This window comes from Podarcis erhardii, assembly GCF_964252035.2.
Source record: "Podarcis erhardii genome assembly, chromosome: 8".
NCBI lineage: Eukaryota > Metazoa > Chordata > Lepidosauria > Squamata > Lacertidae > Podarcis > Podarcis erhardii.
In genome coordinates this window covers 46,958,041-46,978,472 of record NC_138499.1, presented here as the reverse complement: position 1 = coordinate 46,978,472, position 20,432 = coordinate 46,958,041, and the positions used below count along the sequence as shown (strand labels likewise).

At 40.3% G+C, this 20,432-nt stretch overlaps 1 protein-coding gene and 1 long non-coding RNA gene across 3 annotated transcripts in view; one reads left to right on the top strand and one right to left on the bottom strand.

Annotated features, from left to right (window-relative positions):
* Positions 1–524: 524 nt before the first annotated feature.
* LOC309349207 lies at positions 525–2,721 on the bottom strand. Its single transcript, XR_014159818.1, has 3 exons — positions 2,640–2,721; positions 930–1,064; positions 525–701 (listed from the first exon to the last, which is right to left on the bottom strand). It is a non-coding gene; the product is annotated as an uncharacterized lncRNA (long non-coding RNA).
* Positions 2,722–2,986: 265 nt separating this feature from the next.
* The window catches only part of MIB1 (MIB E3 ubiquitin protein ligase 1), a 42,499-nt gene continuing 25,053 nt past the window's right edge, over positions 2,987–20,432 (top strand). Inside the window, exons 1-11 of one of the 2 annotated variants that reach the window (XM_081874938.1) lie at positions 2,987–3,437; positions 6,040–6,211; positions 6,498–6,627; positions 9,951–10,055; positions 12,405–12,471; positions 13,424–13,628; positions 13,949–14,132; positions 15,510–15,654; positions 16,871–17,004; positions 17,899–18,006; positions 19,020–19,217. In XM_081874938.1, the coding sequence (XP_081731064.1) occupies positions 3,209–3,437; positions 6,040–6,211; positions 6,498–6,627; positions 9,951–10,055; positions 12,405–12,471; positions 13,424–13,628; positions 13,949–14,132; positions 15,510–15,654; positions 16,871–17,004; positions 17,899–18,006; positions 19,020–19,217 (1,677 nt within the window). In that variant the 5' untranslated portion in view covers positions 2,987–3,208. The remainder of the gene's footprint in view (positions 3,438–6,039; positions 6,212–6,497; positions 6,628–9,950; positions 10,056–12,404; positions 12,472–13,423; positions 13,629–13,948; positions 14,133–15,509; positions 15,655–16,870; positions 17,005–17,898; positions 18,007–19,019; positions 19,218–20,432) is intronic. The other variant, XM_081874937.1, reaches the window with a different exon arrangement.

Here is a 20,432-nt window from a genome sequence, read left to right as displayed (position 1 = left end):
TGCCAAGAATGTGCTCTTGTCAAGGCAGGGGTCCGGAGCTGGTCAGCAATAACTCACATGGTGTCAGTAAAGTTAATTATTTACCCAAAAAAAGAAAACAGATCAGGCCTAAAGAGCACAGCAGCTCTTCCTAGTCGGTCTTGTCGCAATGAGGACTGAAGGTCCACTGCACTTTAAGGCTCCTCCTCCCCTGGGTCCCTGCTTAGCAACCTGAGGCACCTTCATTTTGTCCCTCTTTGTTCTGCCCTCTTCATTCCCCTTCATGTTCTGGGAAGGCAAGGGGTGACATAACTGGGCTCCTGAGCCCCACAGGGGTGTCGCAGAAAGAATGCAGTTGGTCACGGGAGCCATCAACCGCAAAAGCATGAAAAACCTTGAGGGAACAAAAAGCACAATGACTATGAGCCAAGAAAAAAAAAGGCAAGAAAATGGTAAAATCTATAAAAGTGTTTTGCTCTGATAAACAAATTTATTCATTTATAATAACAACATTTATATGCTATTACATAAACAGATTTCTCTGGGCAACATAATAAAAATGTTACAATCCAATACAGAGTGTGCTGTGTTTCATAGTAACTTACGCTTTTTTGTAAAAAGTAAAAGTAAAGGACCCCTGACAGTTAAGTGCCAATCAGAAGGTTGGTGGTTCGAATCCCCACAATGGGATGAGCTTCCGTTGCTCGGACCCTTCTTTGTAGCTCATTACAGTGGTACCTCAGGTTACATACGCTTCAGGTTACAGACTCTGCTAACCCAGAAATAGTGCTTCAGGTTAAGAACTTTGTTTCAGGATGAGAACAGAAATTGTGCTCCGGCGGCGTGGCAGCAGCAAGAGGCCCCATTAGCTAAAGTGGTGCTTCAGGTTAAGAACAGTTTCAGGTTAAATACGGACCTCCGGAACGAATTAAGTGCTTAACCTGAGGTACCACTGTATAAATGTTCAGTGTACATCTCGTCTTGCTGTACAACCCTGCTCCTGTCACATGATATCTCATCTTCAGCCATCCACCCCACCTACTCAGTGTCAGAAGCTAAGCCCCCAGTTGGTACATGGAATGCACCTGCAAAGCAAAAGAAAATTCCATCATGTATAGAATGACAAAGCAAATCAAAAGTTGAGACCAGCACATTTGAATAATGGCTAGCTGTAATAGGCTTGGGATGGAATGCTAGGAAGGCACCATGAAGCAATAAGGAAAAACAACAAAGGCACCATTAAAAGGAAATTGTTAGCTAGGTAATCAGAATGAAAATGGAAGCTGTACATGTGTTGCACGAAGGGTGCTGTTACGTATCAGGAAATGTATTGTATGCACACAGCTGGGAAAGCTACCATACACTGACGCAGCTTTGTATCCAGTTATTCTTTAAAGAGGCAGAAGGGGTATAACAATAGAGTTCCCTAATTAATACTCAGGACACATTGCATCGGGCTTCCTCAGGGAATCAGTGAAGCCCAAGACCTGAAAGAAAACAATGGGGGTTGCCACCTGCAGTTTTCTCACTCTAAAACAATCCCCCCCACCCCTGCTGCCCCAACTTTAGATGGCTAGTATCTGCCATCTATTGGGTGGAATTTGAATTGTACTTGTTTTTTGTTTTCAGTGGTAAGGGAAAAGTAATGAATTTGGTTTGACAGTTTCTAAGGCTGCCAGCTGGTGCGACACATACAATCAAAAGCTTGTGGACTTTAGTACAAAAAAGGCATATATGTCATAATAAAAGGTTGCTTTTTGCACCAACAGATTTCTCTGGGCAACATAATAAAAATGTTACAATCCAATCCGGAGTGTGCTGTGTTTCATAGTAACTTACCCTTTTTTGTAAAAAGTAAAAGTAAAGGACCCCTGACAGTTAAGTGCCGATCAGAAGGTCGGTGGTTCAAATCCCCACGACGGGATGAGCTGCCGTTGCTCGGACCCTTCTTTGTAGCTCATTACAGTGGTACCTCAGGTTACATACGCTTCAGGTTACATACGCTTCAGGTTACAGACTCCGCTAACCCGCTAGTCCTCTGGAAGTTATCACCAGGCTATTATTAGTAAGGATATCCGCAAGGATGACATCTTTCAATGCAATTCCAGTGGATGAAATAGTAAAATCTCCAAAGCTTTTTTTTTTTAAAAAAAAACACACACAAGTTAATGAACACATTATTATTTGTAAGGCATGCCTGTAATACCAGGTTTCTTGAGGTTATATATTTTTGTCTTAATAAAAACTTTGCTGGCACCAAGTACTTTGCCCATACAGTATCATTTTCCCGATACGTTCAGGCTGTAATCCTGGACAGAGTTTTGTGTACCAAGAACCCATAAATTTTATGGAACTAGCATCTGTCTCTATTAAGCACATAAGAGTGGTGTGTAATAGTCTTGTTTTAGAGCCATCATCTTTAAATGACTTTTACTACTATCAAGACATTTGGACATTTTTGCTACTATCAAAAAACAGTTGGACGCTTTGGATGAAAGATCTTGGTCGCGTTCGGTGTGATGAGATGATACCGGTTAAAAGGGGCAGCAGTGTTATGGGGATCCTGGCATCTATAGTCCTCATGGACAGCAGCTGAAAATCTATACGGGTGTACTTAACAATCCTAAACACTTTTCAATTCAGACAAGATCCCCGTTTACCTTTTTGGAAAGTTTTCAAGGGAAAGCGGAAACAGAAAACGCCTTTAGAAAACGCAGTACACGTCTCGGCTCCCTAGGTGGCGCTGAGAAGCCTCTCCTCTTTGTTCCGTGAGGGGCCATTCCCTCCCCCGGCAGCTAAAATGGCAGAACCGGGGCATGCGCAGGAGGGCACGTCGCCCTTCCTCCATTCGCCAGGCCGTGGTGGCGCTGCCGCCATGGTGCCCGGATGGATCAGCTGAAGCGCCGGGTTCGCCCCTGCATTTGGAACCTGTAGGGAGCGGCGCGAGCGCCTTCCGCGAGGGGAGAGACCATCGCGAGGAGGAAAAGGGGGGTGCCAGCCTGCCAGTAAAGCTGCAGGCGTCGCGCTCCGCTGGCGGAGGCCGCGTCCGACCCCACCCCTTTCCAGTGAGAGAGACCGGCCGGCCCGGCTCTGGCTCTGGCTCGCCGCCTTTGTTGCCCCCCGGCGTCGAAGTGGACGCCGCCTTCGGGCCCTCCTCCCACGTCCCTGTTTTCCGTTACTGGCCTCAACGGCCCGTGAGGCCGCGGTCGGGGGAAAGCGCTGAGGCAGGATGAGCAACTCGAGGAATAACCGCGTGATGGTGGAGGGCGTCGGGGCCCGGGTCGTGAGGGGGCCTGACTGGAAGTGGGGGAAGCAGGACGGCGGCGAGGGCCACGTGGGCACCGTGCGCAGCTTCGAGAGCCCCGAGGAGGTGGTCGTGGTGTGGGACAACGGCACGGCCGCCAACTACCGCTGCTCGGGAGCCTACGACCTGCGCATCCTCGACAGCGCGCCCACCGGTGAGGGGGAGGCAGGGGCCGAGCGGGGAGTGTGGGGCGGGGGTCGCTTCCCAGCGAGGCTCGAAGGAGAGAGAGAGGGGGCTTATTGTTCTTTGTGGAGGAATGTCGCTTCGCCCTGCCCGTGGCTGGCGTCGCGTCGTCGGGGCGCCGGCTTGGATAGTCGGTAGACATCCAGGCGGCCCTCTGGTGCCTGCGATGGGCTTGTCCGCCCTCGGGCTCCTCACTGTGATGGAAACTCTGTTTCCTACAACACCCCCCCCCAAAAAAGCTGTGACTCGGGGGAAAACGGACGGGTGGGGATGCCACGCAGCGCAGAAGGGGCGACAAGCGCGACCCTGGGCTCGTTCTGCTAGGAAGTCAGCTTCATTGACTGCAGGTGGGCTTGCTCACAGACCAGAATGCGTAGAACTATTGCTTCTGTTGAGCATAGGCCCTTGGTATAAGTTTTTATTTATTGAATGCACAAAAAAAAATTATATTTATAAAACTGCAATAAGCACAGTGGGGACGACTGTCTTCTTGAAAATGGGGACCTACAAATCTAACCTTGTCGTTCGTTGTTGAAAGGAAGTCATCATTTCCTTGCAACTTTTTCCCAGTTGGTGGTGTTAGGTCTGGGATTTTATAGGGCGATCCTTGGCTGCTTTCATCAAAAGAGCCACCCCTGGGTCTTTAGGGGTGCTTACTTCTTCTAAGTAAGCGTGCGCTGGATTGTAGCCTTTGACTGTGATAACTTTGAAAGGAGTTCTTTGAAAGTGAATGCAGCTGTGTTGAGCATCTTCCTTCTAGCAGTAAACTTGCAAATGAATGTTAATGGCAGATGTCCCTATTTTGACAGATACAAATTGGTTTTTAGTGCCTGTGGTATAATCGACATTTCAAAAATGCTAACAAACTACATTCCTCTCAGTAAATAGTAACATGCAAAACCAGGTGGTTTGTACATTTTCCTGCTCAATTTTTTTATTAAAATACTCTTAGCCTTTTTTCTCAGATTATGCATATTAACTAATAATGGAGCCCAATTCTATGTATATTTACTCTGAAGCCCCTATTGAACATAATGTGACTCCCAAGTAAATGTGCATAAGAGTGTAGTCTTTGTTATAGGGCATTCTACACTTGATGCATAACATGCAAAGTGTAAAGGGCATGCATATGTGTATATTCATATTGCTTTGGGGGATTTTCAGTGCTGATTACAAACATCACCTAACATTTTATCAGTACTGTCACACTTGCCCATTAGGCAAGAAGTTGGGCAGAAAATAAAGTTTGTGCCTTGTGAGGGACAGATACTTTTCCATTGCTATATTTTTCTGTGAAAAGGTTAGCTAAAAGTTTTTTAAATTAATTTAATTGGTAGTGTAATAAATGGATACTAAAATGGTATCAGACAAACTGGGCAGTTTCAGAATTGTAAATATACATGACAGTTGCTTTTTGGACATGCTAAAATGAGTATGTTTAGCATCCTTAGTAGTTTCATAAGTTTTTCTTAACACTTAAAGCAGTCCAAGGGAAGTCATTGCTGTTGAATTATATCTTTAAAATATGTGCAAGTATTTTAATAGAGTTTTGAATAGTTTGAAAATTACATTTACAGTGGAATGTATACTTAGAAGTAAGCTTGCTAAGTTTGGTGGGACTTACTCTTGGATACGTTTTGGGATTGCAGCTGAGGCCCAGGGATCCAAGATGGCCCCTGTATCTGACCAACACTCCCACACCTGTTGTCAGCCTTGATCTGCAACCTCCCTGGATGTTTTTGCCTGGCTGGAATGTACCTTTGGCCTGTGATAAATGTTTGGGGCTGCGATGTGTTCGGGGTATATAGAGAGAACTGATTTTTGTGTGGCTGGAATGTAACTTCTTGTACAAATGTAAGACATCAGTTGCTTTTGTCCACCTTTGTTTCTGGTCCTGCCCATCACAGGTGCATGTCCCCTAGAAGGTTTGCTATGAGGTAATATGATCCTTGAGCTGAAGACATTTTCCCACCCTTGCTATACATACTTATCTGAGAGTACTTAATGCAGGCTTCCTTAGACTCGGCCCTCCAGATGTTTTGAGACTACAGGTCCCATCATCCCTGACCACTGGTCCTGCTAGCTAGGGATCATGGGAGTTGTAGGCCAAAAACATCAGGAGGGCCGAGTTTGAGGAAGCCTGACTTAATGCATACTTACCTGATCTCAGTGAGGTTTACTTCTGAGTAGACATGCTTGGGACTGCATTGTTAAAATGCTTTGTCCCTTTCCTTTCAAATAAGTTCATTTCTAGTGATTAAAAACTTTCTGATATATTGAGATACCACATTTAGATAATATATTACTGTCTCCATTGTATTGTAGAGTAGCTAACGTGGTGAGTGGTTTAATGCTATCTACATCTGAGAACATCTGAGTATTGGAGCCTTCAGTGATCAGCTGTGATGCTTTTTCAGCGTTCTCAGTTACATGGAGCAGTGGTGGGGAAACCTTGGCTGTTTAGCAAGCTGTTTTGTGTATGCATATGCTGTTGATGCATGTGCTCTTGTATATTGCATATGCTTGCATGTATGCATTTCAAAATACTGTTCTAACTCTATTCCTTTCCACAGGAATTAAACATGATGGAACAATGTGTGATACGTGTCGCCAACAACCAATAATTGGTATTCGATGGAAATGTGCAGAATGCACCAATTATGACTTATGCACTGTGTGTTATCATGGGGATAAACATCACCTTAGACATCGCTTTTACAGAATAACCACACCAGGAAGTGAAAGGTATGTTTTAAATGCTCATTTTCATTAAAATGCCTAATTATGAGACTGTGTTGGATATAGAAGGGTCTTGTCACCACCTCAGATAATGAGATGTCCAATGTATTGAAATTTAAGACATGTTAAAATTTATTTTTATTTAATTTCTATCCCATACATTCTTGCAAAGGAGCTCCTGGTTTTAATCAAAACAGTTCCTTTTGATTCTTGAAAATTAAAGATTTGCTATTGAACAACTAGTTTTTAATCTGATATTTCTTGTAACTTACCATTTGATATTAAATTTTAGGGTGTTGCTGGAGTCTCGCCGTAAATCAAAGAAAATCACTGCAAGAGGAATCTTCACAGGTGCCAGGGTGGTACGAGGAGTTGATTGGCAATGGGAAGATCAGGATGGCGGCAATGGACGTCGAGGCAAAGTAAGAGTTCAGAATATGACAACTCCCTTGTCGTGCATAGTTCAATATCTGGTTAGGTTTTTAATACAGGCCACAAAATGATTCTTCAGAATTGGTGGACCTGTTGCATTGATGCACCTGTGGGCATTTACAGATTCAAATGTATTCTTGGTGTCTGGGGGATTTTTCTGCTGAGGTATTTGACAATCTTGCTGAGGCCCTCATCCCCCTCTGGAAGAGGGGCTGTCAATACATTTTACAGGTCAAGATGCTAGTATCTGTACCAACTTGGATCTCATCATAGTAGCAGAGCCAAATATGGATATAGTGAGTGTACCATCTAGTCATGTTATAGTGATTACTTTTCTACTGTTACATGTCTAGATGATACACTAGGTGCACTGAGGACATGGACAGTCTACGTATGTATTCTTGTATTCTTGATCCCGGTCCCTCATAGTTAAGTAGAGCCTGCCCATGGACTACCTGTACCACAGAAGTGACTTATGCTTCTCTAAGAGAAATGTGGTAAATGAAGACCTATTGAGACCCTTTGTGGGGGGGGAGGGAGGGAGGGACTGACTGACCCTTAACTACCATCCAGTTTCTAACTTGCCTTTAAACTTGCTATTGAAATGTTTGGTGGTTTCTCCAATTAGTACTGAATAATGCCAATTGCTTGAATCCATTGTAATATGTTTTTTGGCCTGGTGCCAAGAAAATATCTTTATTGTCCTTTGAGGGATAGATTTGGGTGTCTGGTATGTGTGTACCTACTGATTCTCCTGGATCAGCCTTGGTATTGTGTCTGGTTTGGCTTGCTGATTTGGAGCTGAGGACACTTGTGTTGCAGCCACTCCAGTCCTTTCTGGAAGGTTGATGCCAGAAGGCAGTGCTGGGGGAAGGCTGCTCTGCCCCATGGTTTTGGTGAGTAGAGTACTACAGGGTTCCTTTTTGTCCCTCAAGCTTTTTAACATCTCTAGGAAGCCATTGGGTAAGATCATCCAGAGGTTTGACCTGAAGTGCTGCTAATGCCAGTAGCAGCTCTGCTTATACATTTCTACCAGATAATTCCAGGGAGGTGGTAGACACCCCAAGCCATTGTTAGGCAATACTGGAATAGATGGGGGCAAACAAATGGAAGCATAATCAAGACAAGGTAGAGGTACTGTTAGTGGGGAATTCTATTGAACAGGATAGAATTATGCTCCCTCTGACAGACCCAAGTTTTCAGCTTTTGGATTCTGGATCTGATGCTAACCCTAGATGCTCAGGTCATGTTAGTAGTCAGGAGTGTCTGCTAGTGGTTTTGGATGACTCTCCAGTTGCAACCTTAAATGGAAAAACCAGCCTACATCAGCAGCGGTAACACTCAGATTGGATTAATGCAATATCCTTTAAATCAGGTTGCCATTAACGACAACCAGAAGCTTTATTTGGTTCAACATGTCGCTGCTAAGATGATGATAGGAGCAAGACCATTTAACACTATCTTACGCCAGTTACACTGGTTACCATTTTGTTTCAAGGTTCAATTTAAGGTGCTGGCTTTTACTTTTTTCCTAACTGTGAAATGGTCTGGGACCTAGTTATTTAAGGCCCATTTATGCTCATATGTACGGGACGTGGGTAGTGCTGTGGTCTAAACCACAGAGCCTGGGGCTTGCCAATCAGAAGGTCGGCAGTTCGAATCCCCGCAACGGGGTGAGCTCCCGTTGCTCGGTCCCTGCTCCTGCCAACCTAGCAGTTCGAAAGCACGTCAAAGTGCAAGTAGATAAATTGGTACTGCTCTGGCGGGAAGGTAAATGGCATTTCTGTGCACTGCTCTGGTTCGCCAGTAGCGGCTTAGTCATGCTGGCCACATAACCCGGAAGCTGTACGCCGGCCCCCTCGGCCAATAAAGTGAGATGAGCGCCGCAACCCCATAGTTGTCTGCGACTGGACCTAACGGTCAGGGGCCCCTTTACCTTTTATGCTTATATGAACCTCTCCAACTGGATTTGGGATCTTCATTCTAGACTCTGACCTTTCACTAAATCAGACCTATTTGAGTACAGAAACTGCCTTTTTTGTAGTGGCACCCAGATACATAATTTAGAACTGTACACTGGCTCACGCTGAATCCCAGACCAATTTGGATTGACCTGGCATTTAGCTAGAGTAGGTTGAAGCAGTCCCATGTTTGATTGTGCTTGCCCAGAGCATCCAGGGCCCATCCAAAGGGGGTGGGGGAGTCAAGGGGTTGAAGGAGATGCATACATCACCTACTCCCCATGATTGCATGTTTAATTAGTGTTTTAAACCCTGATTAAAGTCAGCAAGTCTCTTGATTTAGCTCTGGTCTAGATGTGTGCTGGATTGAGGCTGCTTTGAAGTGCCAGATTGGGCCCTGAATGGGATCCGGGTATGTGTGCATGGGGTGTACACATTCTTAATGAAATTCTCTTTGTGTTAAAGCCTTTCCTAAATAAAATCATGCTTATCTTGATATGCTAGGTTTTTAAGACAAATTAAGCTGTTTTATGTTTTGCTATGTTGTGAATTTATTGGTTGTCCAGTGTTTTTATATTTTGTGTAAACTTACTTCACTAATGTTTAAATTGAAGGAAAGCTCCACTTTTGTTACTTGGTTAAAAACATAAAATGGAGGTTTGTCTGTTTTCTTGTGTCTAAGGAAAGACATGGTACTTATAGCTGATTTTAGTTTGAAAATTAAGACTCTTCCTCTAAATGTGTGTAAATATTGAGGCATAACTTGGCTTGCTGCTTTGCTGATATGCAAGCATTCAGTCACCAACAGAGACCCTCCTGTGTGTTCCAAAATTTTCTAAGAGCAGAGAAGAGGGCTTTGGGGGGTCAGTGCCCAGGCTTTGGAACTCCTTTCCCAGAGAGAGAGCCGCCTTGGCCATTCCCTGATGCCGTGTGAAGAGCTTCCTTTTTGAAAACCTTTGGCTGTTAAGGGGTTTATCTTTCCATTTTTTGGTGCTGCCTTAATGTATTTTTAAATAATGATGTTGTAGTTTTTTTGGGGTTTTCATATTTTTATTTATATATTATAACTTTGTTTCTTGGCTGTCTTGAACTTTTTCAACAGGTAGCACATAAATGTCTTAAATTAGGACGCGGTAACCTTTGGCCTTCCATTCCTATCAGCCCTAGCAAGCACATCCTATGGTCAGAGATGGTGGGAGTTGTTGTTCAGCAACATCTGGGAAGTCAAACGTGCTGCACAACTGTTTTAAGCAAATGATTAATAAATGGAAGCATTCTTATCTATATGTTGTGGATAAAGATTATTTACTTTTTTGGCAACATACTCCCATTCCTCTTCTTTACTTTGCTAGGTCACTGAAATCCAAGACTGGAGTGCATCAAGTCCACACAGTGCAGCATATGTTTTATGGGACAATGGCGCTAAAAACCTTTACAGAGTTGGCTTTGAGGGCATGGTAAGGAGTAAAGCAATACAAAGAGTAAAATTGCTTCATGGGGGAACAGTAAAAATGCCTTGCACTGTGCTATTATCTTCTTTTGTTATATCCTTCTGTCAGTTTGCATGCTATTAGCCACTTCATTGTTCCTACAGCTGTAGGGACAACTCATGCATATGCATAAGTCTGGTCTCAGTTCATTAAACATGCAAACTACTTACAACTTATGAGCTAGCTTCTATTCCAATCAGAGGCATTTAGTTTTGTAAATAAGATACTTATTTACAACAAAATAAATGAGAAAATTGCTAAAAAGAGTTTAGTTCCCTAATATAATGTTAATTTATTTACATCCTAGGCTGTAGTAAACATTTGGATAGTTTCATAGTATTTTAGTGCTCTTTGAAGTTTGACTAATTTCAAGTTTTAGAAGTGAACTTCCCATGTGATTCCAATAATACTACAGAATCTTTGGCAAAACTGGGACAGTTTTTACTTTTCTCCAGTTTGACACAATGCTATGTAGCAAACTGAGAAATACTATGTTTCAGCAGAATAAAGTAATGTGTTAAATGGGACTCATTAAACATGACCATACCTGCTATAATAGTATTTCAAATGTATTTCTTCACATTAGTGAAGTCATTATTCCCTTTTTTAAAATCTCAGTTTACTGTTACTGCGCTTAGTAGTCTTAGTACTTTACACAAATATTGTCTAATCAAACTTCACCCCTCCTTTTCTATTTGGAAACAGTGATTTACTAATTTTCAGTTGTCCCTTACTTGCGATTTATTTTGTATGCAGGAAAAGTTTCCTTTATGCCAGTGCCAAAATTTTGTAACTAATGTGTAACTATGATTATACTTTTATTCCTTATGTGTTGGCTGTTGTATTTAAATTCACCTTTCTCCTAAATTCTGAAGGAAATAGTTTTATTTTGAAACAATTGTTTCTGAATAGAAAGTATCATTTGAGTCTAGAATCCTCTTTTGGAAGGTTTTTTTTTTTGCTTCCTTCCTATTTAAGCAAAGACATGTCTAGCTATTGGAAGCAGCTCAGTCATTTGTTTTTCATGTACATGCTTTGATTCTTTCTGATCACACTGAATTGGTGAGAGGAGTGAAAAAAAGAGCAGTGCATTTCAATGAATCCTTAGAAATATAGGGTCAGATTATAGCAAGCATATTTGTAACATCGCAGCGTGCTGTGAATAAATGCATATGTGTTTTGCCTTGCACTTGAGGTATTTTTTAAATAAATGTTCTGGTTCTGAGGTAATCTGTTAGCAGCCTTTCATTTTTTAGGATCATTCTGGTGTGCGTTCATATAACTTGGTGGATGACATATTCTTTTCATCATGCAATCTGCCAGTACCTCAAGTTTAGTACTTGGGACCTTTTTTTCTCAAGTAAGAAAGAGAAAGATTTTTGAACAGCACATGGCTGGCCTATACACCACCTGTTCCTTTGTTTACTCCTCTAGTTCCAGATGATACAGATTAGAAGACTCTTCCTGTTCGCTTCACACTTTAGTGTACATGTGTTGAATGACCTTTACCCAATGGGAATTGCTTCAGAGATAGCACCAGATGGCTGCTATTTGGATTAGGAATAGTGAAAGCAAGAGTTAGGGAAGAAGAAACATACTAGAATTTGCTGCTATCTATGGTATATTCAGTAGTGATTACTTTTTAAAATAAGTTGCTTATGTATCCTGTAAAGGATAAAATAGCACCCAGAATACTTCAGTGTGCTTGTTCAAAATTCTAGAAACCATAAATTTTGGTAAAACTATTTAACTACTGTGCATAGAGAGTTTATTTTCACTTTTAAAAATACAAGTTAAGCTTTTGCAGACTATTTTGGGAAACTTTAATACAACATGGTACTATTAGACTGGTGAAACAAAGGATGATAGTGTTGGACAAAGCCTTCTGTGAGTTGACTCTGATTGAGAGGGTGCATGACATGAACAGGATTATTGATGAAAGCATTAATTTATTTTCATATATTTTATTCATAAAATATATCAGTGGTTTACAACAATACTACATAAAACCAAACAAAAATGCCATATAAAATTTAAAATTACATCCAAATCAACAGGACTAGCATTTCCCTTTATAGTGCTCTTGAATTAGCACTTGAAACAGTATCTGTCACAAAGCACAGTCATCTATTTTTCAAATTTCCATAGGCCACAGAAGGAAGGATATAACGTAAGGAACATTAGGGGGAAGCATGTTGCAAAAATGGTCTAGATACTCTATTACTACTGTGATACAAATTCTGGCTCAGTATTTAAGTATTCAGATACTTAAAGCTAAAGATCTGTGTCTCTGTCTCTGCATTTGTTTTATTTTAGTCAGACCTTAAATGTGTTCAGGATGCGAAAGGAGGGTCCTTCTACAGAGACCACTGCCCTGTGCTTGGTGAGTTAAATGTAACATAATTTGAATTTTGCTCTGTGATTATTTTGACCTAAGTCTTTGTGTTGTATCCAATACTGGAGCTCCAGTGATGCAGTGGAATTCTGTGCGTGCAATGGAATGTCTCCTCTAGCTTCCCACAAATCATCAGAAACAGTTATAAAGGGTTGAGTGGACCCCCTTCCACAGATTTAGAGTTGGGATTGGGGTGAGGAGGAGAAACAGAAATCCCATTGTACCAGTGGAACCCTGCTGGTGCAGCATTCGATACAACCCTGTGTGTGTGCATAACCTAGTAGGGAATTGACTCAAGGTAAAAATACTTTTTTGTCTAGTATTTATCATAGTTAACAATTCCTAGCTGTATGCTACTTCTGTTAGCTGTACAGTGGTGCCTCGCAAGACGAAAATAATTCGTTCCGCGAGTCGCTTCGTCTTGCGATTTTTTCGTCTTGCGGAGCGCGGATTCCCCGGGTATTAACAGTTTTACGAAAAAGAAAGCAAACTTGCAAGACGTTTTCGTCTTGCGAAGCAAGCCCATAGGGAAATTCGTCTTGCGAAGCACCTCGAAAAACGGAAAACCCTTTTGTCTAGTGAGTTTTTTGTCTTGTGAGGCATATGTCTTGCAGGACACCACTGTAATGGTGATACTATTATCTATATTGCTTAGTGAGTTGATTTCTACATACATTTCACCGCTTGCTGGTTACACTACCTCTTCTCCTTGCCCTGCTCCTTCCCAAATCTCCTCTGCAGGGTTGTGAGGAAGCTCCCAGATTTACTGGGTGCACAAGAAAGAGAAGGGGAGGAAATTCTGCTCTGCCAAGGTTAAATCATTGCACTACCAGAATGAGAGCTTTAGCACTGCAACGGATCCAGTTGGTAGTTTTGTTATTTGTGAGAGTGAATGAGGATTCCTAAACATTACCTTGTCTTTTTAAAATTCTAACTTTAGGTGAACAAAACGGTAACCGAAATCCTGGTGGACTGCAGATCGGTGATCTAGTAAACATTGATCTGGACTTGGAGATTGTTCAGTCTTTACAGCATGGCCACGGAGGATGGACTGATGGAATGTTTGAAACTTTAACTACTACTGGCACAGTTTGTGGCATAGATGAAGATCATGACATTGTTGTTCAGTATCCAAGTGGCAATAGGTACATTCTGCCTTTATTTCTTGTCTGGGATACTTAATGGGAGTCAGCCTTGGGAGTCAGTTATCAAATTGAATTAGCATGTGGGGCCAGTAATTTATTACAGAAATGTGACTACATTAATCCTTTTCATTTTACTTTAAACATTTGAGGGATACTCTTAAACTACTAGATACAACCATGGAGACATATTGGATTCTTGCAAAATCAACCAGTTGTAGACTGGCAGATGTGGGTTAAGATTGGTTAGTAATGTAGCTATACAGTTAATATAAACACTAAACACTTCATCATAATGTTTCATGGCCATTGATACTTTTCAGGTGGACTTTTAACCCTGCTGTTCTCACCAAAGCCAACGTTGTCCGAAGTGGAGATGCTGCTCAAGGTGCTGAAGGCGGTACCTCACAATTTCAAGTGGGTGATCTTGTCCAAGTTTGTTATGACCTAGAAAGAATTAAGCTGCTTCAAAGAGGACATGGCGAATGGGCTGAAGCAATGCTTCCTGTAAGTTTAAGCTAAGTTTGGTTTCTTCTAAATGAGGAACTGTTCAATGCTGAAGGGAAACCTTTCATTTTTGTGCTAATAGTATGGTGCAAAAACCCTTATACATTCTTGCTGTGGCAGTTGGGCAGAAATCTGTGCACCAGTACAGATGTTGGCTCATGTATACAATTGGCTGGTGTCAATTGTGCCATTGTATTAGTGTCAGGATGCTGGTGTCCACTCATGTCTTGTGGTGCTGGTATGGGAATTCCTAGTATAATGCTATAATTCTGTCTCTTAATGCTTGGAAATAGAAGAATTTGATAGTGAAATGTTAGTTTTGATACCTCATTAAATCAACATGTGAAGAAGACGTGTCATTTCCCTCTTTCTGGACAATTGTTCTAGTTGTTCTTTTACAACCACAGCTTATCCCAGAACATAATTAATTTCTGTTAACAACACCTTCAATGAGATTTTACGGATATTTGTGATACCCTTTGAAATAAAAGTGTGGCAGGTCTTTTTCCTATGGAAATTGAGACCACCATCCCCATATAATTAGCCCAGTGGAAGGAGAATACAGTATGTGTCTTTTGCTGGATGTATTTTCAAGCTATTTACTTACATTTGCCATTGTGATGCCAGTAAGGGACAAGTTGGTGGAAAAGCATGTCCTTTTTTTAGAGGAGCACTGACAGTTGTCATTCTCATTCTCTGGCCTCTCCCCATTTATCAAGTTTATGCTAAGGATTAGATAACTATACAATGCTGTAACAATTGATTTTCTTAGAAATTATTAATTTTCTGGCTCTAAGGTATTTGAAACAAAAAATTCCAACAGTAGGCGCTTGAATAGCTATAATGGTCTGGAAGATGTAGGACTACATAAGTAACACCTGGAATTATTGGAAAATAACATGTCTTTCTGAACAACTTCATAACAGAAATTAACTAGATTTTAATTTAATGATTATTCTGCACATTTCTAGCTTTCATCTTTGCCTATTGTTACGATTCAAGCAATAGTGGTGCCTTTTCCCACATGGTACTATCAAAGTTTTGGACTATAACTCCCATCAGCCGCAAACAGCATGGCCAGTAGTCAGGGATGATGGGAATTGTAGGGGGGGGGTTGTTTTTGTTTTAAAAACTCAGTTTCAATTAATTTCATGAGTCTACTACCCTAAGTTAGTCATGTTCATTAATTTCAGTGCATCTACTCTGAGTTGGGCTTGCATTAGATACAACTCATAGTCCAAACCTTCTGGAAGACAGTAGACTGGGGGAGGCTAGGGTATATTCAGCTTGATTGAAAATATAGTGTGGGATGTGACAATCTGTACTTACAAAGCTGTAACATAATAAATGTGTTTGACTGTCTTGTCTTCAATGTAGACTTTAGGTAAAGTTGGAAGGGTCCAGCAGATCTATTCAGATAGTGACTTAAAAGTAGAGGTTTGTGGAACTTCTTGGACATACAATCCAGCTGCTGTGTCAAAGGTAGCATCAGCAGGCTCCGCTATAAGCAATGCATCTGGGGGTAAGTTAGAAAGTTAGTGTCTACCCGATGTGAAATTATGAAAGGTGTGTTATCTAAGAGAAAAATATTTAGTGAAAGTACTACATTAACTTTCAGGGAAATAAAATTTTCTTAATGTAAAACAGTATTCTGTTTCCAGAGGAGAGTGGAAGGATAATTGGGTGCTTTTACTTTATACATGAATTGATTTTAGAAGATACTTTTGTTGTATGGTGTTCTAAATTGCTTCAGAAGAATAAAAAAGCAGGTTGTGGATATAAATAACATGCCTCCTTAGAAAAAGCCCTATTGAAGTCAGTGGGGTTTACTTCCAGGTAATCATTTGTAGGACTGCAACCTTACTAGGTCAGATGCACCTAAAATGTTCCATCAGTAGTAAGCACTAGACAGTCCACAAGATGGTGCAAGAAAGCTTGTAGGCAGTTTCAGTGGAAGTAGTTCCTTGCATGTTCTCAGTCAGGCTAATTGAAGGCCAATAAACTGAAATTTAATCTTGGTAAGACAAATTCTGTGGGTGAACCACTGGCAGCTCAGACAAGTCAGGTGCCATTTCATGTCTCAGCTGCGCTCAGCTATACACCTATTTCTAAACTCTCACAGTCTGCTCAACTTTAGGTTCCTTTAGAACCTTCCTTTTCTTTTCTTTGGGGAGTAGAAGTGAATGCTGTCCATAGAAAAGAATAGAGAAATCCATAATTTTAGAGTTAAGTGGGAGGAAACATACTGTGCTGCTGTCCAGCCACACCTAAAGGTAGGAGCCAAAGACAGAATTCTCTGCCTTTGCCATTCATTCTGAACACTCAATGAAATGAGTGTTTTCTTATCTCTATTTCCTCAACATTCTGTAAGTCATGGAATTTCACAGGGCTATATGTGTTTTTAAATGTACAGTCCTATAGTTCTGTATGCCATATGAATACCCTCAATATATAGAAGTGCTGCTGTATTGTTTGCTGGCCATGTTTTACTTCCAAATGGATAGGCACTTGACCCACCCATGTTCACTACTAGAGGGAATGATTCTTAATATTTAAGTTATGTAGTGGTGGATCTGTTTTTGCCGCTATTTTTTCTGGAGCAATTTGCAACATTTTAAGTAGATAATTTGTTTGGTTTACGTGTTTTTGAGTTATAAATACACAGAAGCTCATTCAAGTGCAACACAACATTCAGATATTGTGATTTGTATTAAAATAAATTGTTACAATATTCACAGAGCGCTTGTCCCAGTTATTGAAGAAACTGTTTGAAACTCAAGAGTCTGGGGATCTTAATGAAGAGCTGGTTAAAGCAGCTGCTAATGGAGATGTAGCCAAAGTGGAAGATTTGCTTAAGAGACCAGATGTGGATGTGAGTACTTTTATGTTTTAACTGTTAATGCAAAAAGATACTTCCAATTCCTTTCTAGGTTTTTCTTTTTTAAATGGCACTTCTCAATGGTCAGAACAAAGATAGGCCTTTCTTTCATGATCTTTGCAGCTAGAGCTATAATGGCATTGAGTGAAAGGAAGAAGTTTAATTGTACAGTGCTTAAAAGGGAAAATCAGTCCAACTCTGGTGTTCTTCAGCTTGTTGCTTTCATTAGTTACCTGTACACTGTATTGTTGTCAAAAGCTTTTTTATATTGTTTCAACTCACCCAGAAGAGGAAGTTTTATCCTGAAATATTTGTTATAATTATCCCTTCAAGTAGCTAGGATTTGGGTGGAATGCCCTGGTTCATCCAAGAGAAGAAATAGGGAATTATGACATGTAGCCTTCACCTGATTGTATTGCTTTGGATTTCCCTGTATCTTGGGATCTACAGATACACATTTAAAATGTCTTGAAAAAGTAGTTGTATTGGTACTGTTTTAATAGATAATAATTTGTCAGAATTTGATTCGAGCTAGCCAAATGACTTTAAGGATGATCATTGACACCCAATTCCATAATCCTTTGGAATTTTTAAAATTTTAATTTAAATCTTAAATTCTTTAGTAGATTTAAAGGTCTTTATAGTGCATTACTTTAGCTAAGCTGGTAAGTGAAAGAGATACTGGAATTTGAAGAGACAATTCATCAAATGACAGGTATTAAAATGTGTTCAATACATTTTTTGTAAAGTATGCTAGATTATTTACCTGTCATTCAATATTGAATTTGTTCTCTAGATAGTTTGGTGCAGTTCTTGAGCATATGTACATATAATAAATGTATGCTGTATTTGTAAGCTGCCTTGACTTGATTTGTCATGTATTTCCAGGTGAATGGGCAGTGTGCAGGACACACAGCTATGCAAGCTGCTAGTCAGAATGGGCATGTTGATATTTTGAAATTGCTTCTGAAGCAGAATGTGGATGTAGAAGCTGAGGTATTTAAATCTTTAATTTGTCAACTAAATGCTACTAATAGAAGTCACTTAGTGTTACATAATGATTTTAAACTTTCAGATCAGTCATTTATAAATGTTTCTGGCTAAGGAATATTTTTACTTTTTATGACTCCTTCTTTTATTGCAATCTGTTTAATTTGATTGTTTCCAGTCTTTTTAAGCAAAAACACCATAGCCTTGAGGCATCTTAAAAGACTAACAGACATATTAATTAAACTTTTGTGGACTACTATCCACTTCATCTGATGTATTCAGTATTATCCTGAGTTGCAGGTATGTACATATATGTCTGTACCTTGAGGAGAGGATTGTAAACAGTGAGGTCAGAAGGAAATGAAATGCAGAAAAATACAAATTGTGATAATTACATAGTTTAACAGTGGCCATTCAAGAGATGAGACGTCCATATTGTGATAGGGACTGCACTTTCAAGTGAAGAGGCACGAAACCTGTGTTCTGCAGCTTGTGCTGCCCTACTAAACCATAGAATTCTGCCCTAGTCTTTGCATTGTAGCTTCACTAGACTATTACATGGAATAGTTGTACATTTTAACAGCAAAATAAGTGGTGTGATGCATAAGTAGTGCAATTTGTGTTGTTTACATCTTGCCAAAATGTCACATGGACTGTACTTTATACAGTATTCTCATTTATTCTTTCTCTAACTGTTAGGATAATTGTGATGTTTTATGACATTGCAGCATTTTCCTTTGTGGCTATTTATTTATTTAATGAAATATTTATAAACCTCTCTTTCAAAAGAAATATATAGGCAGCATACAACCTGTACAATATAATAAAAACAGTAAAGGTATCCATAAAATATAAATAAAACATCAGTAGATATTGGTTGGTTCAATAACGAAATTCCTGTTGTGAAGACCTGTATAAGACAGTTTTGCTATTGGTATAGAAAGTGCTTAATCATGAGCCAGAGTTATTGTCCAGTGCAAGAGTAATATGACTAATTCCACTGAATGTTGATCATTTAGGACAAAGATGGAGACAGGGCTGTTCACCATGCAGCTTTTGGTGATGAAGGAGCTGTAATAGAAGTTTTGCACAGAGGCAGTGCAGATCTCAATGCTCGCAATAAACGTAGACAGACACCACTTCATATTGCTGTTAATAAAGGTCATCTCCAAGTAGTAAAGACATTACTGGATTTTGGTTGCCACCCCAGCCTCCAGGTAATTTAAGCTCCTGTTTATTATTTGTTTGATACAATAAAATGTAAAAAAATGTGGGGTTTTTGAATGTACACAAGTAACATTAAAGTTATAAAATGGGATCTGCCTCTAAATTTCCATATAATTGTTAGATTTGAGCAGTTTTTCTTACTGTATACATTGATATGTATATGGAAATACATGCAATTATGACCTTAAACATGCATTATAACATTGATCTATGCAATCATAACCTTGATTTGTTGCCATTATTTCTTGGATTTGACTTGAACATGTTACTATCAGTTCAGTTGTTGATCTTCTGTGGTGTTTAATAGTTTAGATCATAGACAGACAACTTTTGTAATCTCGGGGATCTTCTGCTATTGATTGAAACAGTATGTCTCAGATTTTCAATGAAGTTGGTTTCATCTGACAGTAAGGGCTTCATCGTTAATAGAGTGCATGTATGTTCAGGGATAGCATGGTGTGTTGATGTATTACATTGCAAGATGTTATCTAGAGATCTGGAGTGCAATTATATCGGTATACTGATGGCACCCAATGCTCTCCCATCGGATGTCAGGAAGGCAGTAGAAACTCTTAGTCAATGTTGAGAGGCTGTAATGAACTGGATGAGGGTGAACAAGCTGATCTGGAAATGTGTGTTCAACCTCTTCTGGATGGGATAATGTATCACCTTATCAGGTTTACAGTCTGGGGACACTTCCATTCACAGCTGTGCTCCTGCAGGCCAGTTTATGGCTGTAGTGAAGCATGCTTTGGTATATGCTTTGATTATGTCGACATTGGACTATTTCAACACACTATACAAGAAGTGTCCTTTAAATAGTGTGTGGAAACTACACTTAGTATTTACAGATACTACAGATACAATTTCCAAACAAATGACAAAATAACTATTGGAATTCCTCAAACATAGATGGAAATGTATTAGACATTTTCATCATACCTGGTGTTCTCTGAATATATGGTTGGTCTCTACTTACATTTTTTATGTACAGTGCAACCTTGGTTCTTGAACTGCTAGTTGACAAACAAATTGGCTCCCAAACACTGCAAACCTGGAAGTAAGTGCTCTGGTTTGCAAACGTTTTTCAGAAGCCAAATGTCTGACGTAGCTTCCACTTGAGTGGAGCCAATCAAAAGCCACGCCTTGGTTTTCGAATGGTTTCAAGAGTCGAATGGGCTCCTGGGACAGATTAAGTTTGAGAA